The sequence below is a fragment of the Papaver somniferum genome, chromosome 8, assembly GCF_003573695.1.
Source record: "Papaver somniferum cultivar HN1 chromosome 8, ASM357369v1, whole genome shotgun sequence".
NCBI lineage: Eukaryota > Viridiplantae > Streptophyta > Magnoliopsida > Ranunculales > Papaveraceae > Papaver > Papaver somniferum.
This window is the reverse complement of record NC_039365.1, coordinates 9144707-9164422: the sequence shown is the minus strand read 5'-3', so window position 1 is coordinate 9164422 and position 19716 is coordinate 9144707. Positions and strand designations below refer to the sequence as shown.

Here is a 19716-nt window from a genome sequence, read left to right as displayed (position 1 = left end):
TTCGTGTTTTTTTTGATTTCTAGACGTAGCAAAACACTTCGTGATGTATATCCTAACCCATGGGCCCTCCGCTTATGAAAGGATTTTTTTTTTCTTTTTTTCAAGCCACTCGTTGGGTTCAAGTAGGGCAGTACCGAGCTGGCATCCGGCGTGTGCGCGCGCGTAAATTTATGTACTGATGTGACATCCGAGCTGGCAATTTTCGTAGAGCACAGATTGTATGCGGCCGGATTGTATGCCTGTTAAATTGCCTTTTCCTAGTCCTAGTTGTTTTACGAATTGCTTCTCTCTTGGTTTCCAAGTTTAAAGAGACGCAGCTCATAAGAAATCAAAATTAAAGATCCCAGTGATCCAAATTCCTGCTCAAGGGGTTAGCCAGCGATTTCAGCACGCTGATCTGTAGTACAGTATATTGCATTGTGAATAAGTGGGTTTAGCCACAAAGTGTTTGAGAAATTGTCTCAACCAGTTTATATGTGATTTGGGAGAACTAAGATATTGGTTTTGTTTCTTACTTGTAGGAATTAGTATTCAAGTGATTCATCACCAACAATTTTTCGACAACTACAAGAAAGATGGCAGGAATGGATCCGACGACAACTACAGATTGGCCTGCTAGCAAAGTGAGAGAGACTTTTATAAAAAATTTCCAAAACAAAGATCATATAAATTGGGAATCTAGTCCAGTTGTTCCTGTCAATGATTCAAGTCTTCTATTCGCTAATGCTGGGATGAACCAGTTCAAACCAATTTTCCTAGGAGTTGCTGAGCCTAACACTGCATTAGGTAAGCTGAAGCGTGCTTGTAATACTCAAAAGTGTATTCGTGCTGGTGGGAAGCGTAATGATCTGGATGATGTTGGCAAAGATACTTATCATCATACTTTTTTTTGAGATGCTTGGTAACTGGTCCTTTGAAGATTACTTCAAAACTGAAGCCATATCATGGGCTTGGGAGTTGCTCACAGGGGTATATAAACTACCCACTGACCGTTTATATGTAACCTATTTTGGTGGTGACGAGAAGTTGAAACTTGCAGCTGATGATGAAGCAAGGGATATATGGCTGAAATTTTTGCCACCTTCTCGCGTTTTGCCATTTGGGTGCAAGGATAATTTCTGGGAGATGGGGGATACTGGTCCTTGTGGACCTTGCACAGAAATACATTTTGATAGAGTTGGTAACCGAGATGCTGCTTCGTTGGTTAACAATGACGATCCAACTTGCATTGAGATATGGAATCTTGTATTTATTCAGTTCAACAGGGAAGAAGCTGATGGCTCTCTGGAACCTCTTCCTTCGAAGCATGTCGACACTGGGATGGGTTTTGAACGGTTGACTTCAATTCTTCAAAACAAAATGAGCAACTACGACACAGATCTGTTCATTCCCATTTTTAATGCTATCCAACAAGCCACTGGAGCTTGGACTTACTTGGAGCAGAGGATGGGGATAGAATAGATACAGCTTATAGGGTTGTGGCTGATCATATTAGAACTCTTTCATTTGCCATTGCTGATGGATCTTTCCCAGGCAATGATGGCCGTGAATATGTCCTACGCCGTATTCTTAGACGTGCAGTGCGGTATGGACGTGAAGTTCTTAAAGGTCAACAAGGTTTCTTCAAAGGACTTGTAGGAGTTGTGGTAGAATTGATGGGGGATGTCTTTCCAGAGCTGAAGAAACATAAAGACAACATTATACGCACTATCGCAGACGAGGAAATTTTGTTTGGAAGGACATTACTTAATGGTATTGAGAAGTTTAAGAAGGCAGCACAAGAGCTTCAGAGAGGGGAAGTATTAAGCGGACAGGATGCATTTCTCTTATGGGATACTTATGGGTTTCCTTTGGATCTAACCCAGTTGATGACAGAAGAAAGAGATCTTCTAGTTGATGTAGAGGGCTTCAACAATGCAATGAAGGAAGCAAAAGATAGATCAAGGAGTGCCAAGACTAAGAAAGTTGGTGGTGCAATTGTTATGGATGCTGATGCCACTTCAGAGTTGCACAAAAGGGGAGTGTTTCCAACAGATGATAACTACAAATTTATATGGAATAAGGACCACGACACTGTAGTAAAAGCTATTTACAATGTCGCGGAGTATATGAACAATACTAGTGTTGGTGATGAAGTTGGTATTATCTTGGAAACAACAAGCTTCTATGCTGAACAAGGTGGTCAGACATTTGACACTGGGTTCATTATGTGCTCCTCGGGGTCATTTAAAGTTTATAATGTTCAAGTTTTTGGTGGGTTTGTTATTCATATTGGTTCTTTTGATGGAGAGACTGGCGAAATTTCTGTGGGTGATAAAGTGACCTGCAGAGTTAGCTACGACAGGCGTGGTCTTATTACTCCAAATCACACTTGTACCCACATGCTTAATTATGCTCTAAAGGAAGTACTTGGTCCTCATGTTAAACAGAAGGGATCTATCGTTCTTCCTGAGAAGTTGCGTTTTGATTTCTCCCATGGCAAGCCATTCCTCCTAATGATTTGAGGGAAATTGAGTCAATTGTGAACAAACAAATTGAGGATGAAATGGATGTTTATGCCACGGAGGCAACTCTTGCTGATGCCAAGCGTATCGATGGCTTACAATCTGTTTTTGGAGAAGAATACCCTGACCCAGTCCGAGTTGTGGCAATTGGTAGAAAGGTTGAGGATCTCCTTGCTGATCCTGATAATAAAGAATGGTCAACAATTTCAACAGAGTTTTGTGGAGGAACTCATATCTCAAATACGAGAGACGCTAAAGCCTTTGCTATTTTATCTGAGGAGGGAGTTGCTAGGGGAATTCGAAGAATCACTGCTGTTACAACTGGTTGTGCAGTCGAGGCAATAAATTTGGCGAAAGATATAGATCTGCAAATTAGTGAGGCATCTAAGTCAGAGGGTAACACTCTGGAGAAGAAAGTAGCTGGTCTTAGAAATCTGTTAAATGCAGCAACTATTCCAGCACCTAAGAGAGCAGAATTTGAAGACAGGGTATCCAAACTTGAGGATCAAATCAGAAAGGCGCAAAAGAAGATAGGTAAAGAAAATATGCATAAAGCTGTCAAGGTTGCTACTGAGATGGCAGAGACTGCTATTTCAGATGGAAAAGCTTTCTGCACATCTCTTATTGATGTGGTTATAGACCCAGCCGCATCCCGTGAAGCAGTTCTGAAAGTTATGGAAAAGAAGGGATTACCAATTATGGTATTCAGCAAAGATGCAGTCACAAACAAGGCTCTAGCGTAAGCTGGGGTGCCTGTGAACAGCGGGTTAGATGTTACTCAGTGGCTGACAACTGCTCTTGGTCCTATTAAAGGGAAGGGCGGAAAAGGAAAGGGTGGTCTTGCTCAAGGCCAGTGTACTGACGGGACAAACATAAAGGTAGCCATGGACATGGCAACGGAATTCGCATCAATGAAGTTGAAATAAGGGTAGAGAAGCCGAAAACAGGTTCAAAAACATTTTATTGCAAACAATGGTACACCTAAGAGGTATGATGTGTTTCATATGACAACTTATTATTATAGCCTACTTTTACGTTTGGGATCAAATGCAAACATCCATTGTTTCCCTACAGCAATTCGCTCACCATTTACTTTGCTTCTTATATACACCATGTTTAGTGGAAACTTTCCCCTGTATCCCAATACTTTAGCCTCAATCTCTACTTCTTCCTGTTAAATCCAGTTTAAAAGCAAATTCTTAAAATTGGCGAAATTAAAATGTCACTTGAACACTCTTTGATAGTGTGCACAAAATCAAACCCGATAATAGAAAAAGACTTACATTAATCTTAGCCGTTGCGAAATACGATATGTTGAAATCAACAGAGACGTTGATGTTACCAACAGCAGTGACAGTAGCAGTGGAACCAATAATGTCAATCAGAGTTGCAATTGCTCAGACATGCCAATGTCCATCTTTATCCTGCCAACAATGGCAACAAAATTTATGATCGATTCAATCTAAAACAAAACCAACAAATTTAAAAAAATAAATGAAATTAAAAGAATTAATGAAAAAATTGAGATGGTCATAATGTACAGATAAACTTTCGGGTACTATGAATTTGCGAAATTTCCGTTAATTCTAGTTATTTTAGGAATGGCTTGGTTACCAAGTTTATTCTCTCCATATATCCTGCGTCTCTACAAGAAGCAACAGTTACGTACGTCAATGTGAAGCCTACCAGAAGAAATACAAGAAGAGATTTTTCTGAGGTTGCCAGCCAAATCAATCTTAACATGTAAGTGTGTATGCAAGTTCTGGCGTGATATGGTTTCTAACCCTAAATTTATTAAGAATCACCTTAATCTTATAATCCAGAATAACTGCAGCAATCCTACGACCATATTTACTTACTGCTTTTAGATTTGAGTACGGGTATTGAGGCAAACTTGAAATGTAAATACGAAATAAAGGATTTACGTGGTTTGGCTACAGCCTACATCCACGAAAAAGGAAAGGGTTTTTTCTTATTATGTATCAATAGAAGTTACAGAAGCCTCTTATAAGAATTGCAGGGAAGATATCTTTTTTGAGGAGATACTAAACATAATGGCAGATATATCATTACCATATGTTGACACATATATATAGAACTAAAATCCCATCGGATATTTCTTCTCTAATCAACACTCCCCCTCAAGTTGGTGTGAAGATGTCGATTGAGCCCAACTTGGACAATATGTCATGGAATGTTGCAGCTGGTAACCCCTTGGTAAAAATGTCTGCAAGTTGTTGATGACTACGCACAAAGGTGTGCAGATTATCTTGGCCAACATCTTTTCTCTAACAAAGTGACAGTCCACTTCTATATGCTTCGTACGCTCATGAAAAACTGGATTCGAAGCAATATGCATAGCGGCTTGATTATCACAAAACATTTTTGTTGGCTCCGACAAACGAAAACCCAATTCACTTAATAAAGCTCGAATCCAAATGATTTTGCAAGTAGTTGACGCCATAGCCCTGTATTCAGCTTCTGCACTAGAACGAGCCACAACATTTTGTTTTTTACTTTTCCATGCAACCAAATTACCTCCAACAAAGATACAATATCCAGTGGTCGACTTTCGATTAATTGGGCATCCCGCCCAATCAGCATCCGAATATGCTGTAATGCAATGGCCAACAATAGAGTTGTCTCCATTCTTAGTCATCAAAACTCCTCTACCAGGTGACCCCTTTAAATACTCCAGGATTCTAGTAACAACATTCATATGCTTAATGCGAGGAGAATGCATATAACGACTGACTAAGCTAACTGCATATGTTATGTCGGGTCTAGTAATGGTAAGATAAATAAACTTGCCAACCAACCTTTGGAATAATCCAGGATCATTTAGCAACTCCCCCTCATTATCAATCTTGTTTACACTTTCGACAGGAGTATCGCGAGGCTTTATCCCCATTGTTCCTGTTTCACGTAATAAATCCAAAATATATTTTCTTTGGTTAAGAAATATCCCCTTCTTAGAGTAAGCAACTTCTAAACCCAGAAAATATTGTTGTATCCCCAAATCTTTGATAGCAAATCTTGAATGAAGCATGACCTTGATCTTTATTATTTCTTGTTGATTGTCTCCTGTAATCACAAGATCATCGACATAAACTAAAACAATCGTAGTTCCCGAACTACCTCTTTTTATAAACAAGGAAGAATCTGACAAGCTCCTTCTAAGCCCACTTTTTATAAGAACGGAACTCAACTTTGCATACCATGCGCGAGGTGACTGTTTTAACCCATATATCGCCTTCTTAAGTTTACAAACCAAATTGAACTTATTTTCTTGTGGATGCCCAGGTGGAATACTCATGTACACCTCCTCTTCGAGATCACCGTGCAAAAAAGAATGTTTGACGTCCATTTGAAATAACTTCCAATCTTTATTTGTTGCAAGAGACACAAGAATACGAAATGTATTCATTTTTGCAACTGGCGCGAAGGTTTCGGTATAATCTACTCCATACGTCTGAGTGAATCCTCTAGCCACTAACCCCGACTTATATCTCTCAATTGTTCCATCACTATTGTAGTTAATTTTGTACACCCAACGACACCCAACATCTTTCTTTCCCGGTGGTAAGTTAACAATACTATAAGTATCATTCTCATCTAAAGATTGCAGTTCATTTTTCATCGATGTATTCCACTCCGGAATAGATCTGGCCTCTGTGAAGTTTTTAGGTTCTTGAGTACTTGATACATCACTTAAGAAACCAGCATGTGAAGGACTTAATTTATCATATGTTAGATAAGCCTGCATCGGATAGGCAACCGAATGATAAGTGAAAAAATCTTTCATTTTATCTGGTACTTTCCTCTCCCTGTTTGATTTTCTTATTATTGGCGCGGAAGCATCTTCAACTGTTGAAGTGGAAACATCTTCAATTTGTGTAGATTCAGATGGTATAGTAACTTCACAAGGCACGACTTCATGTGTAACTTCACTCGGTGACTTTGGTGATTCAACTACCGCATCATTTGGTGATTCAAATACCGCATCATTATCATCACTAATGGATAACTCATGATTAATAACAGGAAGTGGTACCAAATCATCCAAGTTCTTCCCCTGGGGACAACTTCCAGTGTCATTTCTAAAATAAGATGTATTTTCATCGAATACAACATCACGAGAAACAACAACTTTTCGAGTAGTTGTATTATAGCATATATAACCCTTTTTTGTCAAAGAATATCCGAAAAACACACACTTTGTAGATCGCGCATCAAGTTAATCGCGGTGTTTTTCTTGCAAATGGACATAACACACACATCCAAATACTCGAAGATGTGAAATATCAGGTTTGCTATTCTTTAAAACTTCCAACGGAGACCGAAAATTAATAACTCGACTAGGAATTCTGTTAATCAAGTATGTGGATGTCAAGGACCCATGTGACCAATACTTCTTAGGAACATGCATTTGAAGCATAAGAGCACAAGTTGTTTCCAATATATTCCGAAGTTTCCTTTCATCAACACCATTTTGTTGAGAAGTACCAACACAACTGGTTTGGTGAATAATACCGTGGCTACGAAGATAACTTGGTAAAGGACCTTTAACAAATTCTGTCCCATTGTCTGATCTAAAACATTTGATTTTAGTATCAAACTGATTTGTTACCATTAGATGAAATTCTTCGAATATAGAAGATACCTCAGTTTTAGATTTAAGTAAATATATCCATCTAGCACGAGACCAATCATCAATAAATATCACAAAGTATTTGAATCCGTCATAAGAATCAATTGGAGCAGGTCCCCATAAATCTGAATGAATCAATTCAAAAGCCATAGTAGATCGCGACATAGAATTAGGAAATGGCAAACGTGATTGTTTAGAAAATTGACACACATCACAAACTCCTGACTCAACAGAAATTGAAGGAAAAATCTTAGACAAAATATTGTTAGAAGGGTGCCCAAGCCTTCTGTGAAAAACGCTTCCTTGCTTAGATCTTTTAGCAAAATACGCCTTGTTTATAGAGGTTAAAAGATATAGCCCATGTGAATAAATCCCTTCACGAATCTTCTTCTTCGTCTTTCGATCCTGAAAGATGACGGAAGTAGGAGAAGTTACATCACAATTCATAGAGTTTGTGATTTTACCGACGGATAACAACTGAGTAGGGAATGACGGAACAACAAGTGCTTCAGAGGACGGAGAATTGGAAAAGAAATTAATTTTTTCACTTCCTAAAACCGGAGCAATTTTGCCATTAGCAACTGACACACCATGTTTACCAGAGCTACGTACAAAATCATGAACTGTTGAAGGATTGTTTTCCATATGATCTGTGGCTCCAGAGTCAACTATCCAAGTATTATCTTTGAAATTATAAGAGCTTAATAAGGCGAGTAAATTACCTGAAGCATGAGCAGACTTTTGATCAGATTTACTCAACTGGTGAAAGAATTCCTTCAATTGATTCATAGTAAATGAAGTATTATCAGCTACGGCAGCACGATCGATTTTGTTCTTTTCAAAACCAGCCTTAAGATGTGGATATATATCCCAACACCGGTCCTTGGTATGCCCAGTTTTATTACAGTGATCGCAATGATAGATTTCTCTCTTGCCTTTACCATGAATTTTTTTTTGCGTTTCTCTGTGCCAAGCGATTTCTTCCTCTCATCTTTTTCAGTGAAAAGGGAACTAGATTCAAATGCATCTGAAACCCCTTTGTGAGTTGGGTTCATGGCCTTCTTGCGTGTCTCTTCTCGCTGCACAGTTGCACACACACTAGATAAGGTTGGCAGTTCGGCACCCATTAGAATATTACTCCGTAGAGCTTCATGCTCAGGTTTAAGACTACTAAGCACATCAAAGATTTTATCTTCTTCAACTCTTTTCAGTAAGGTTTTTGCATCGGTGGTATGTGGTCAATATAAATTCAGTTCATCCCACTTTTTCTTCAAAAAACCATAATGTTTAGTGAAGCTTTTATCACCTTGTTCAGCTTCTGAAATTTCACGCTTGAGTTCAAACACACGTGCAGTATTATTTTGACAACCAAAAAGATTAGCAACTGAATCCCACAAATCCTTTGCAGATTCAGGAAAAGAAAAAATATCAGAGATATGCGGCTCCATTGATTGCAAAAGCCATGTCCTGACAAGTTGATCATTACCAATCCAATCCTCATACTTTGGATCTTTAGATTCGGGATAAACAATGTTCCCGTTAATAAATCCAGATTTTCTTTTTCCACCAAGAGCTAGCGTAGCAGCCCTAAACCAACCGACGTAATTAACACCGTTTAATAGAACAGAAGTTAACTTCAAACTAGTATTATTATCCGACTCCACCATCATGCGGTATAAAACAAAGAAAAGAGAAGGGGGAAAAACAAGAACTTACTGGGCGAAGAAAAAACTATATAGTGGATCTTCAAACCTGCGCTGATGCCATGAGGCAAACTTGAAATGTAAATACGAAACAAAGGATTTACGTGGTTCGGCTACAGCCTACATCCACGGGAGAAGAAAAGGGTTTTTTCTTATTATGTGTCAATAGAAGTTACAGAAGCCTCTTATAAGAATTGCAGGGAAGATATCTTTTTTGAGGAGATACTAAACATAATGGAAGATATATTGTTATCATATGTTGACACATATATATAGAACTAAAATCCCATCGGATATTTCTTCTCCAATCAACAGGTATCCTCCATTAGCCTACCTTGACTATCCGTTTGAATCAGGCTTATGGTATAGTGCTCCTGCGAATGATGAAAAACGATATCAGTGCATCGAAATTTTTGGTTCATGTAATGGTTTGATTTGTTTACGTATCTGTAGTTACGACGGATATATCTTTTATATTTGGAATCCATGTACCGGCGAGTATAAAAAGATTCCTGGAATACAACTCCACGAATCTGATTATTCGGACTCAGATTGTGAAAATTGGGATTGTGTTAGGGATGACTATAAGTTGGTAAAAATTGGGAGCTACGGAATTCAAGTTTATAAAAAATCTCTTCACTGGCTAAGCTACATTGAAGAAACCTTCACCGGACTAAGCGGTACATTAATAACCTACACGCCGGTTATTGTGTCTCTTGATATTAGAAGTGAGAGTATTGTGGATGTGCCAATTCTAACGGATACTACGCGATTTTCAGAAAAATATGGTCTAGGAGTGTTGAGAGACTGCCTTTGTTTAATGGAATACCTCCAAAATGATGATTTAGAGATATGGGTGATGTAAGATTATGGAGTTAGAGAATCTTGGACTAAAATGTTTACCGTTAGCTCAGAGTCTTGCTTCAATATTAAAAAGTTTCATACTAATCTTTGTCTGAGGCCCTTATGGGCATTCAAAAACGGCGATATTCTAATGAACAAACCAAGAGATGCTGTTTTATGTGACCTAAAGATAGGAAGAGGAATTGCAACATTTGATGCGGGCGGTGTTTCAATGACAATAAGTGAACCAAATTATTCTGTGGAGAGCCTAGTTTCTCTCAACACAGGTACTTATTATATATTGCATGGGGGAAAATATACACGAGTAGCTAAAGAAGATAAGGGACGCAAGTATGCAAGAAAGAAGAAGAATTCAGGCATAATCAAGCAAGTTCATGTTTCTTTTATTAGCAAGAACCCATTTCAGTCTTTATCTGTTGATGCTGATGTTGAAATGGTTGAGTCAAATAGCTACATTGATAAAACATCACAAGAAGATGTGCAAGGCAAGTAAGTTTTATTCAGGGGTGGATGTAGATGATCATAATGAGAAGGTTACTGTGGAGAAAAAAAAAGTTACTGTGGAAGATGATTCCTCCGAGGAGGATGAAACTCCAGTGAAGGCGGGAAAAAAATCCTTGGCATAATCCAGTGAAGATGTTTAGATGGTAAGACAACATCTTTGAGGAACGTAGTGAGTCGTTGTAACTCTAAAACGGAGAAGGAACTATCTAGATTACGGTTGAATAGAGAGTACAATGATACTAGCTTAATTAGAGAGGGTATGTGCGTGGCTCTTTGTTTGCACTAGTCCTTGTTCTTTGCTACGCCTTTGGTGTTATTTTTTTTTTAACCTTTCTTTTCTGTTCGTTTCATTTAGAATATGAAAAAAGATGGGATACATAATTTCTAATACATCTTCTTTTTTGATCAAAAAAAAATAATAATAATTTCTGCTCTCGTTTAAATTGTTGTCGTTCCACTGATGGGAGCAATTTATTCAAACAACTATAAGGGGATTTCATTTCCTAGATCTAGTTGAGTCAATGAAGTCATAATTTCTTCTCTCGTCTAAATTGTTTTCGTTCCACTGACGGGACCAAGTACTCAAACAAAAGCTTTCGTTTCGTCTCTGGAACTGATGCATTCGTACTCACTTAAGTGTCATAAAGTAGAGTTTTGTAATAGTCAAATTAATATTGAGGGTTGGTTTACTGCAATGTCGTCTAATATGACAACCTGTAATCTCATAGTTCCTACCAGGAAGAAAAGAAACAAGTAGCTAGCGAAGAAAAACGTTAGGGATAGATTTTCTGCTGTTATTTCTGGTTGTTAATTTGTTCCGCTCCGTTTTAGGGGCGGCGGATTCCATTAGAGGGGCGGCAGTGTGATAATAATGTCTCTCTAGTTGGTTAGGGGATATCCTATAGGGAGTGTAAATTGACTAGATTACCCTTTTCATTTTTTAACCTAAATCAAAGCTAAATTGAAAATTTGTTTATTTCTTCTTCTCTTCTCCTCCTTCCATCAACCGTAACCTCCATTAAAACTCAAAATTTCATCGTCTTCGATTAATCGACGATTCGAAAATTAATCAAGTGTAGTGTAATGACTTATATGTGGTATGTTTTGGAAAACCCTGTTACGGTTTGATTTATTTTGTTCGATTTAAGTTTAATTTCTATCAAAGGGGTTTTAAATGAAATTGAAATTCAAATATCTGGGTTTATCTGAGTTACGGTTGATTTTAACTCAATTACGAACCGTAACTGGAGAGTTTGATGTTGTTACGGTTGGTAACTGAACTATTACCAACCGTATGTTTCTTATATCTGAGAATTTTCTTCAGTTATGTTTTTTTTTCATTGATGTCGATACCAGAATTACGAACCGTAAATAACCCTGGAACCCAGAGTTCAGAAAGGTCACCAATTACGGTTCATAACTAAAATTCGAGATGAACCGTAAATACTGTTACGGTTGGTAACCATTTTAATTTACGAACCGTAACTTAGCATTTGGTTACCAACCATAACTGATTTTACGATTGAGTTTTCCCCAAATCTAACCAGTTTTGGTTGGTAGTTCATCTTTTACAAAGGTTAAGAGCAGCACTAATTTCTTTAATAATAGATTTTACTTTTATCAACACTAAACTATGTAAAACAATAATAGAAGTAAAACTCTAAAATCTATTAAGTGACCTATTTACTTTTATCCACGGATTTTACTTTTATCAACCCACTGAAAATGTAAAAAATGGATATTTTTAAAACTCTAAAATCTGATTTTGTTTTGATTTAGAATTAATCGAAGTAAAACTTAATCATTAATACTAAATTAGATTATCAACACTAAATTATGTAAGAGTTAATTAGTTATTTTCAATTTTTTTTGAATAAGGGATACTTCAAATTACCATATAATGATCCTTTTTGTCCTATTATCCGACGCCCACTAATAGAATCGGCCGCATCTTAAACAGGATTGTTTAAATTCGTAGCTCAGGTTTTATTTTATTTTTTATGTGTCCCCAAAAACGGAATGTCTTAGAAATGCGCGCTGCTGCTGATGAAGAGTTATTGTTTTGTCTTAAAATTTTGTATTTATTTTGTCTCCATGCAGAAGACAAAAGAAACTCCAGGCATGCTTCCTTAAGGATTATCCGTAGTGCAGCCCGCATCCTCATCCAAACATGCCCACCTTATAGCACTCGTTCTAAGCTGACCGAGAACTTGCGTACCTTTGGAAGATTGGTTAAGAAACGTATAATCATATACAGACAAATAGAATAAAATCAAAGTTGAGAAATCAGGATTGTGCACTTTTGCAACTCCCACAAACAAACCATACATTACCAGATAACATTTTCAAAACTGTAACTCTCTTGCCGCGAAATACACATTCAGACGTTGAGTTAGCTCAGTTGTCCACGAGTCTGACTGGCAATATCAAAATTCTAAGTTTTAATCCGTAAACTAATATCTTTTGTAACTTTTCTGTTATTATTATTGGATAAAGAGTATTTTATTTTTAGATTTTAAATTGCGAAATTTTGCTTTTCCTAATTCTAGTTGTTTGAGTAATAGTTCGTGACTTCATTCCTTGGTTTCCAAGTTTATTCCTTACTTGTAGTTATAGAGGCATTGATTTGCAAGTCCATAAGCTTTTGCTACGTTTTGCCTAGTATTTTATATATCACTCAGAGGAGAAAACCCGAATCTCTACCAGAAGCAGCAACAACTACGCCAAAATATGTGGAGCCTACCAGAAGAAATACAAGAAGAGATTATTCTGAGGTTACCAGTGGCATCCGTTAACATGTAAGTGTATGCAAGTTCTGGCGTGATATGATTTCTAGCCCTAAATTTATTAAGAATCACCTTAGTCTTAGAAACCAGAATAACGACCATCTTACGACCATATTTACTGGTTTCGAACATAGTTCTAATTGGGACCCTTTAAATATCTTTCACTCCATTGTTGACTATCCGAGGGAATTATCGTTATGTGAGAGACCTGTTAAGAGGGATGAAAAACGATATCAGTGCATCGATATTTTGGGTTATTGTAATGGCTTGATTTGTTTACGTATTAGTAGTTATAATGGATATCTCTTTTATATTTGGAATCCATATACCGGAGAATATAAGAAAATACCTAGAGTAGAACTGTGGGAATTTCGTGAAAATTACAATATCTCCGAATGGTGGATTCGTTATGGGTTCGGTTACGATTGTGTTAGGGACGACTATAGGTTTGTAAAAATTGGGAAATACAGAATTCAAGTTTATACATTAGGATCTGATTCATGGAATAATACTCGATCGATTCCGTACTATTTTCCTGGTACCAATTCCATACATGATTGTGGTGTGCCATTTAATGGAGGTCTTTACTGTTTATGTACCAAAGACACTGAAGAAACCTCCACTGAAGTTATTGAGTCTTTTGATATTAGCAGTGAGAATATTGTGGATGTGCCACTACCAAAAACTATGCCAAAATCACTCACAAGATCTGTGGGAGTGTTGAGAGATTGCCTTTGTTTACTTGCTAGAGTATCGTATAACGACTTAGACGTATGGGTGATGCAAGCTTATGGAGTTAGAGAATCTTGGACTAAAACGTTTACCATTGGCTCAGAATCTGATAGCTTTTATCAGTCTTTTTGTCCTTGGCCTGTATGGGCATTCCAAAACGGCGAGATTCTGATGGACAAATCAAGAGATGCTGTTTTACGTGACCTAAAGATTGGAAGAGGACTAGCAACATTTGATGCGGGCAGTCTTCGAATGTCAATGAGTGAACCAAATTATTCTATGGAGAGCCTTGTTTCACTCGACTAGGGTACTTCTATATTGTATGGGGAAAATGTAGCTAACAAAGAAAAGGAATGGAAGTATGCAAGAAAGAAGAAGTCAAGCATAACCAAGCAAATTCAGGTTTCCTCTTTTATTAGCAAGAACCCATTTGAGTCTTTACCTGTTGATGCTGATGTTGAATCGGTTGAGTGAAATAGCAACACTGATAAAAACATTACAAGTGCTAAGCAAGTAAGTTTTGTTTGGGGTGGATGTAGATGATTATAATGAGAAGGTTATTGTGGAAGATGATTCCTCCGAGGGGGATGAAACCCCAGTGAAGGTGAAAGCTTTAGGTAAGATGTTCAGTTTTGACAACATCTTAGGAAGCTAAAGTGATTCACTGAGTCGCCCTAACTCTAGAACCAAGAAGGAACTATCTTTTTCTTTTTTTTTTTCTTTTTTTTGCTGAATCACCAAAATTTTATAGAAACAATGAAAGTTACACTTACAAATTAAGAAACCTGTTTTGAGGCATACTCAGTTTTTTTGAGACATACTCATTCATTATACCATCTAGGTTGGGTTTATAAGGGGTGTCTAAATGTAGTGCAACAACATATATATCCTTAAACAATTTAAATTACTAGAGTGTCCTCATCCTCAAAAACCTAAAATCAAAATAAACTTTAAACTTAAACATCTTGGACTCCAATTCAATCATGAAATTGATCAAGCAAAGCAAACACGAATCAAAATCAGCGATGTTGGAGTGCGAAATCCAAATCTCAATGCTCTTAGATGTATTTTAGAATGCATGTGTAACAAACCCATCTTGTTTTTGATTGATTTTATTTTGTTTGATCCATAAAATATGATTTCAAATATGAAATTAGGATTTTCATAAGATCAGTACGGCTGATCTTGGTGTTTCAATTTCGAGCCGAACCTAATGTATGATTTACAGAAACACTATCTTCGGCTAATGCGACTTTGCTAGATTTTGTTCGAATCAGTCGAACTTAAATTTAAAAAAAAAATAAAAAGAAATAACCTTCTCCTGGATACTTTGTTCAAAACTCATTGTGGGTTCGGATTAGGTCATTGGATCATCTTATAGCCGAATGTTTCTCCTTAAAATTTTCCGAAAACTTGATTTTTATGTTGCAGGTTCGGCTGATTCGAGCTGCATGTTTTTGAGCCGAACCTATCTCTGTAACTTCAAGTATCAACCTTGTTTTGCCCATAACTTCTTCGTCCGATGTCGAATGACCTCATTCTTTTTGCATTCTTTTCAAAATTGAATTCTCTTCAATATGGTGATAAGAAATCCTTAATTTGGATAAGTTGAACTTTGCCTTCTAGTCCTTCTTATGCTTTAGACGTTCTTCGCTCCTTTTCGTCGCACTTCTTCCACTTCTTTTGGTTCTAGACACTTGGATCTTTGGAGAACTTCACTTTATAGCTATTTTGCATCCACTTCCATTGATTTTAAATGATTCACCTAAGTAAACAAATAAAATAGAAAACAAGAGTAATACAAGTTTTTTTTACAGAGTGAAGTTCGGCTGCTAACTTTTAAGCCGAACCTCAGTTTTTTGAAAATATACGTAGGTTCGGCTGATAACTTGTCAGCCGAACCTAGGTATATTTTCAGAAAACGGAGGTTCGGCTTAAAAGTTATCAACCAAACTATTCATCAGGTAAGTAGATCCGGGTTTTAAAAATTCAATTTTTTGACAGATTCAACTTATAAAAAGAAATTAAACCTCGTATAGAAGTCTATCTCTGATTTGAATCACACATTTTGGTCATTTATAATCACTATCAAAATTGAAAACCCAAGTTTTTTTTTTCACTTCTTCTTCTTCTTCCTCTCAAAAATCTCAACTCTCTCACATAAATTTGATTTATCTACTAATTCACCACTAATAATTTAATTTTTAATCAATCTTTAAAATTCCTAGCTACTCAAATCTATACATAATCATCAACACTAATTATAATAGGGTAGTTATTCTATTATCAAAAACGGTGGATAAGGGATGATGTTGTTTTTTATTTAGTGACCCTATTTTGGCATTATTTAGTATGCCTCAAAAAAATCAGTATGCCTCAAAATAGGTTTCCAAATTAAGAAGTGAAATAAAACCTACAAATTAACACAGCCCAGAACTACCCACTAGTTATTTCACAATTGAAAGCCTATAAGCCCAATTAACTGAATCTGTAGTACACTATATCTCGGGCATTTCTACTCTTCTCATCCAGATAGGTCAGCCAATACAAACGCTTCTTTCAGCTGCCAACATTCTTGCTCCTCTTTTAGCTGCACAATCAGCAGAGAAATTGACTTCTCTGAAACAATGACTAAACTTGATAATTGTAAGCTTCCTGACTGCATTATACCATCGTAGGTTTGTAAATCAAGGAATTTGATTACAGGCAAACTGATTTATCACAGTTTTGGAATCTGAGTGAATGATAATCTTCTGAAGCTCCCATTCAACTGGCAATTCAGGAGCAAAAATTTCTGCAATGTAATTAGTGGCAGAACCTAAACCTCCAGATACTGCACCCTTTACCTGACATTGATGATTTATGACAACAATTCCCAAACCAGCTGCACCTGGATTTCCCAAAGAGGCATCATCACAACAAAATAAAGTGAAGTCAGATTCAGGAGCAGACCAATAACAGGGTATAATAAACTGAATCCAAGATTTTCTTGGACCCAGATTAAAAAAGGACATTAATTGAAGATCATATACCAGATTAAAGAAGGAACTATCTAGATTGTGATGGAATAGAGAGCACAACAATAATAGCTTAAAGAGGGGAAAATGAATATCTACTAGGAAATTGTATCTGCTCTTTCCTTTGGGATTTGGTTATTTGTTCTACTCCATTTAAATTCATAGCTCAAAGCTTTATTTGATGTGAACCAAATAAGTAAAGGAAAATCATCGTTTATTGTGCCTTTATTGGTGAAGAATTATTTTTTCCGGAAAATGAGTTATTTGTCCAAATATTTTTAAAACATGGTTCTAATGGACGAGTAAAAATTAGTATGGCTGAAATGGACACCAAAAAAATAGCAAGGATGAAACTGGATTCATCTTGGATTAAACTTAAAAAATAGCTAGGATGAAACCGGATGCATCCTGATGTAAATTAAAAATAAGAAAAAGTATTTCAAAATGTGTAGGATAAAACTGTTTACATCCTGGCTATTTTTACATTTTTGTCCATTTAAACAGTAACAAAATCTAGATGTCTTTTTCACCCAAAAATTGTTGATTTTGGTCTTTTTAACCAATTTTATGTATTTTTTCCTCGAAATTTTGCATCTACGGTGTACGCATATATAATTCTAACTTCTTCATATCGCAAACATAACCAGCCTAGGAGCACTCAGCCTCGAAAGTATAAACATTCACGGATCACACCTTCAAAAGTATATAACACTATAACCCCAAAGCCTAAATACGCATTGGGGAACAGACTCGAACTCAAGTGCATGAAATGAGCCAACTTGAGTTAGACTAGTTATCTAGAATCCTCACTCTCACATTCGAACTAAGTTCGAATCCTGAACCAAAATTTGTGGATCTTTTAATATCACATTCTAAAAGTAGAGATAGGGCACTTTTCCTATTCTCACTAATTCCTTGTTAGTGTCTACAAAAACAAAGCATAGCTTCAAAAATATAATTCCAGAGCTGCATAATACACGTTTAGGAACAGTCCCGAACTAAGGTGCATAAAATCAGCTTGAGTTTAGCCTGATTCTCCTACCATTCTAATCCCTGAATAATAAATATCCGTTGTTCTCTGATTAAAACATCAGGACCCGTATATATTGTCTTTGTGACTCGGTCTGTATCACAGTGACATTGACTGAGATGGGTCTGCATCCAGTCCATTTATCGGAAGATTTCCTTTTCATAGATGTAGTTGTTTTAGGAATGGCTTTTCTCCTAGCTTCCATGTTTATAACTTACATATATTCAATATATAGAGAGAGAGGCATAGCAAGTTCATACCCTTTTGCTACATTAAGGAGAAAAACCTGCGTCTCTACAAGAAGCAATAGTTGCGTCAATGTCAAGCCTATCAAAAAGAAAAATATCAAGCCTACCAGAAGAAATACATGAAGAGATCTTTCTGAGGTTACCAGTGGAATCCATCCTATCATGTAAGTCTGTGTGCAAATTCTGGCGCGATATCATATCTAACCCTAAATTTATTAAAATTCACCCGAATCTTAATATTCAGAAGAACCGCATTGATCCTTGAGCATATTTACTGGCTTCTATTTTGAGTTCATTAAGTACCCTATAACTTTAAGGTACAGCGTTGGTTATGCGCCATCATTATCTAACAGAGCTTTTGGGACGGGTGAAAACAGATACGAACGCATTGAAATTTTGGGCTCTTGTAACGGTCTAATTTGTTTGCGTATTAGTAGCGTTGATAGATATATGTTCTACGTTTGGAATCCATCTACGGGAGAGTATAAGAAGATACCTGGAAGACAACTGCATGGATTTCGTATCGTGTCGTTCTTTGAGTGGCACCCATTTAGTTTGGTTATGATTGTGTTAGGGACGACTACAAGTTTGTGAGAATTGGGGCTCACAAAATTCAAGTTTACACACTCGGATAGGATTCATGGAATAATACTCGATCAACTCCTTACCCTTACAAAGGGAATCAATGTAATATTAGTGGTGTAACTTTTAATGGAGCTCTTCATTGGTTATGTACCACCAAAGAAACCGACGTTGAAGTTATTGTGTCTTTTGATATTAGCAGTGAGACTATTTCGGATATGCCGCTACCAATAGACACTATGCCCTGGTCGGTTTCACGAGCAGAAGGTCTGGGAGTGTTGAGAGATTGCCTTTGTTTATATGTTGCCCTCCGAAATGATGATTTAGAGATATGGGTGATGCAAGATAATGGAGTCAAAGAATCTTGGACTAAAATGTATACAGTTAGCTCAGAATCTTGCTCCTACAATAAAGTATGTCAGTGGCCGCAATGGGCATCCCAAAATGGCGAGATTCGAATGAACGAGCCAAGAGATGTTGTTTTATCTGACCTAAAGAAAGGAAGAGGACTTCTAACATTTGATGCCGGCGGTGTTACAATGGCAATGAGTGAACCAAAATATGTGGAGAGCCTAGTTTCACTCAACTCGGGCACTTATTGCGTGTGGAAAAAAAAACAAGTAGCCAAGGAAGAAAAGGGAGAAAATTAGCTGCTCTTTCTAATACAGTATTTCAATTTAGTTTCTTGAACACTAAATCAGCAAGAGGTTCATTGTTCTGCTCCGTTTATATTCAGAGCTCTCTTTTCTTTTTTATTCTTACGTGACTTGAAGAAACAAAGGAAGATGTGATATGCGGCAATGATGAATAATTCTATTTGTTTTTTTCTTCTTTCTGAAAGTGAAAATACATTGCAAAAAAGAAGAAATAATTATAGTCCTGTCTTGAAATTTTGCATTAAAATTTTGTCATGCTTTGAGAGAGTTCAATGAATAGCCAAGGTCGACAAACTCTGAATGTGGCTTAGCCTTGGCTAAGAAAAACCAGCCATTGACTTTGGTCGGATACTCGGAATCTGGCCAATTAATAATTGGAGGAAACAGAGTATCTGTCCAATATATTTAAACTTCAATGATCCAAAATAACAAAATTTGG

General features: G+C 36.8%; 1 protein-coding gene and 1 pseudogene across 1 annotated transcript; both read left to right on the top strand.

Moving 5' to 3' along the window:
- The first annotated feature begins 323 nt into the window (after nucleotides 1–323).
- LOC113301970 lies at nucleotides 324–3582 on the top strand (annotated as a pseudogene).
- A 6171-nt stretch (nucleotides 3583–9753) lies between these two features.
- LOC113305038 (F-box protein At3g07870-like) lies at nucleotides 9754–14050 on the top strand. Its single transcript, XM_026554152.1, has 3 exons — nucleotides 9754–10211; nucleotides 12908–13024; nucleotides 13147–14050. Exons 1-3 carry the CDS (start codon nucleotides 9754–9756, stop codon nucleotides 14048–14050), a joined length of 1479 nt encoding a protein of 492 aa, XP_026409937.1.
- Nucleotides 14051–19716: the final 5666 nt, after the last annotated feature.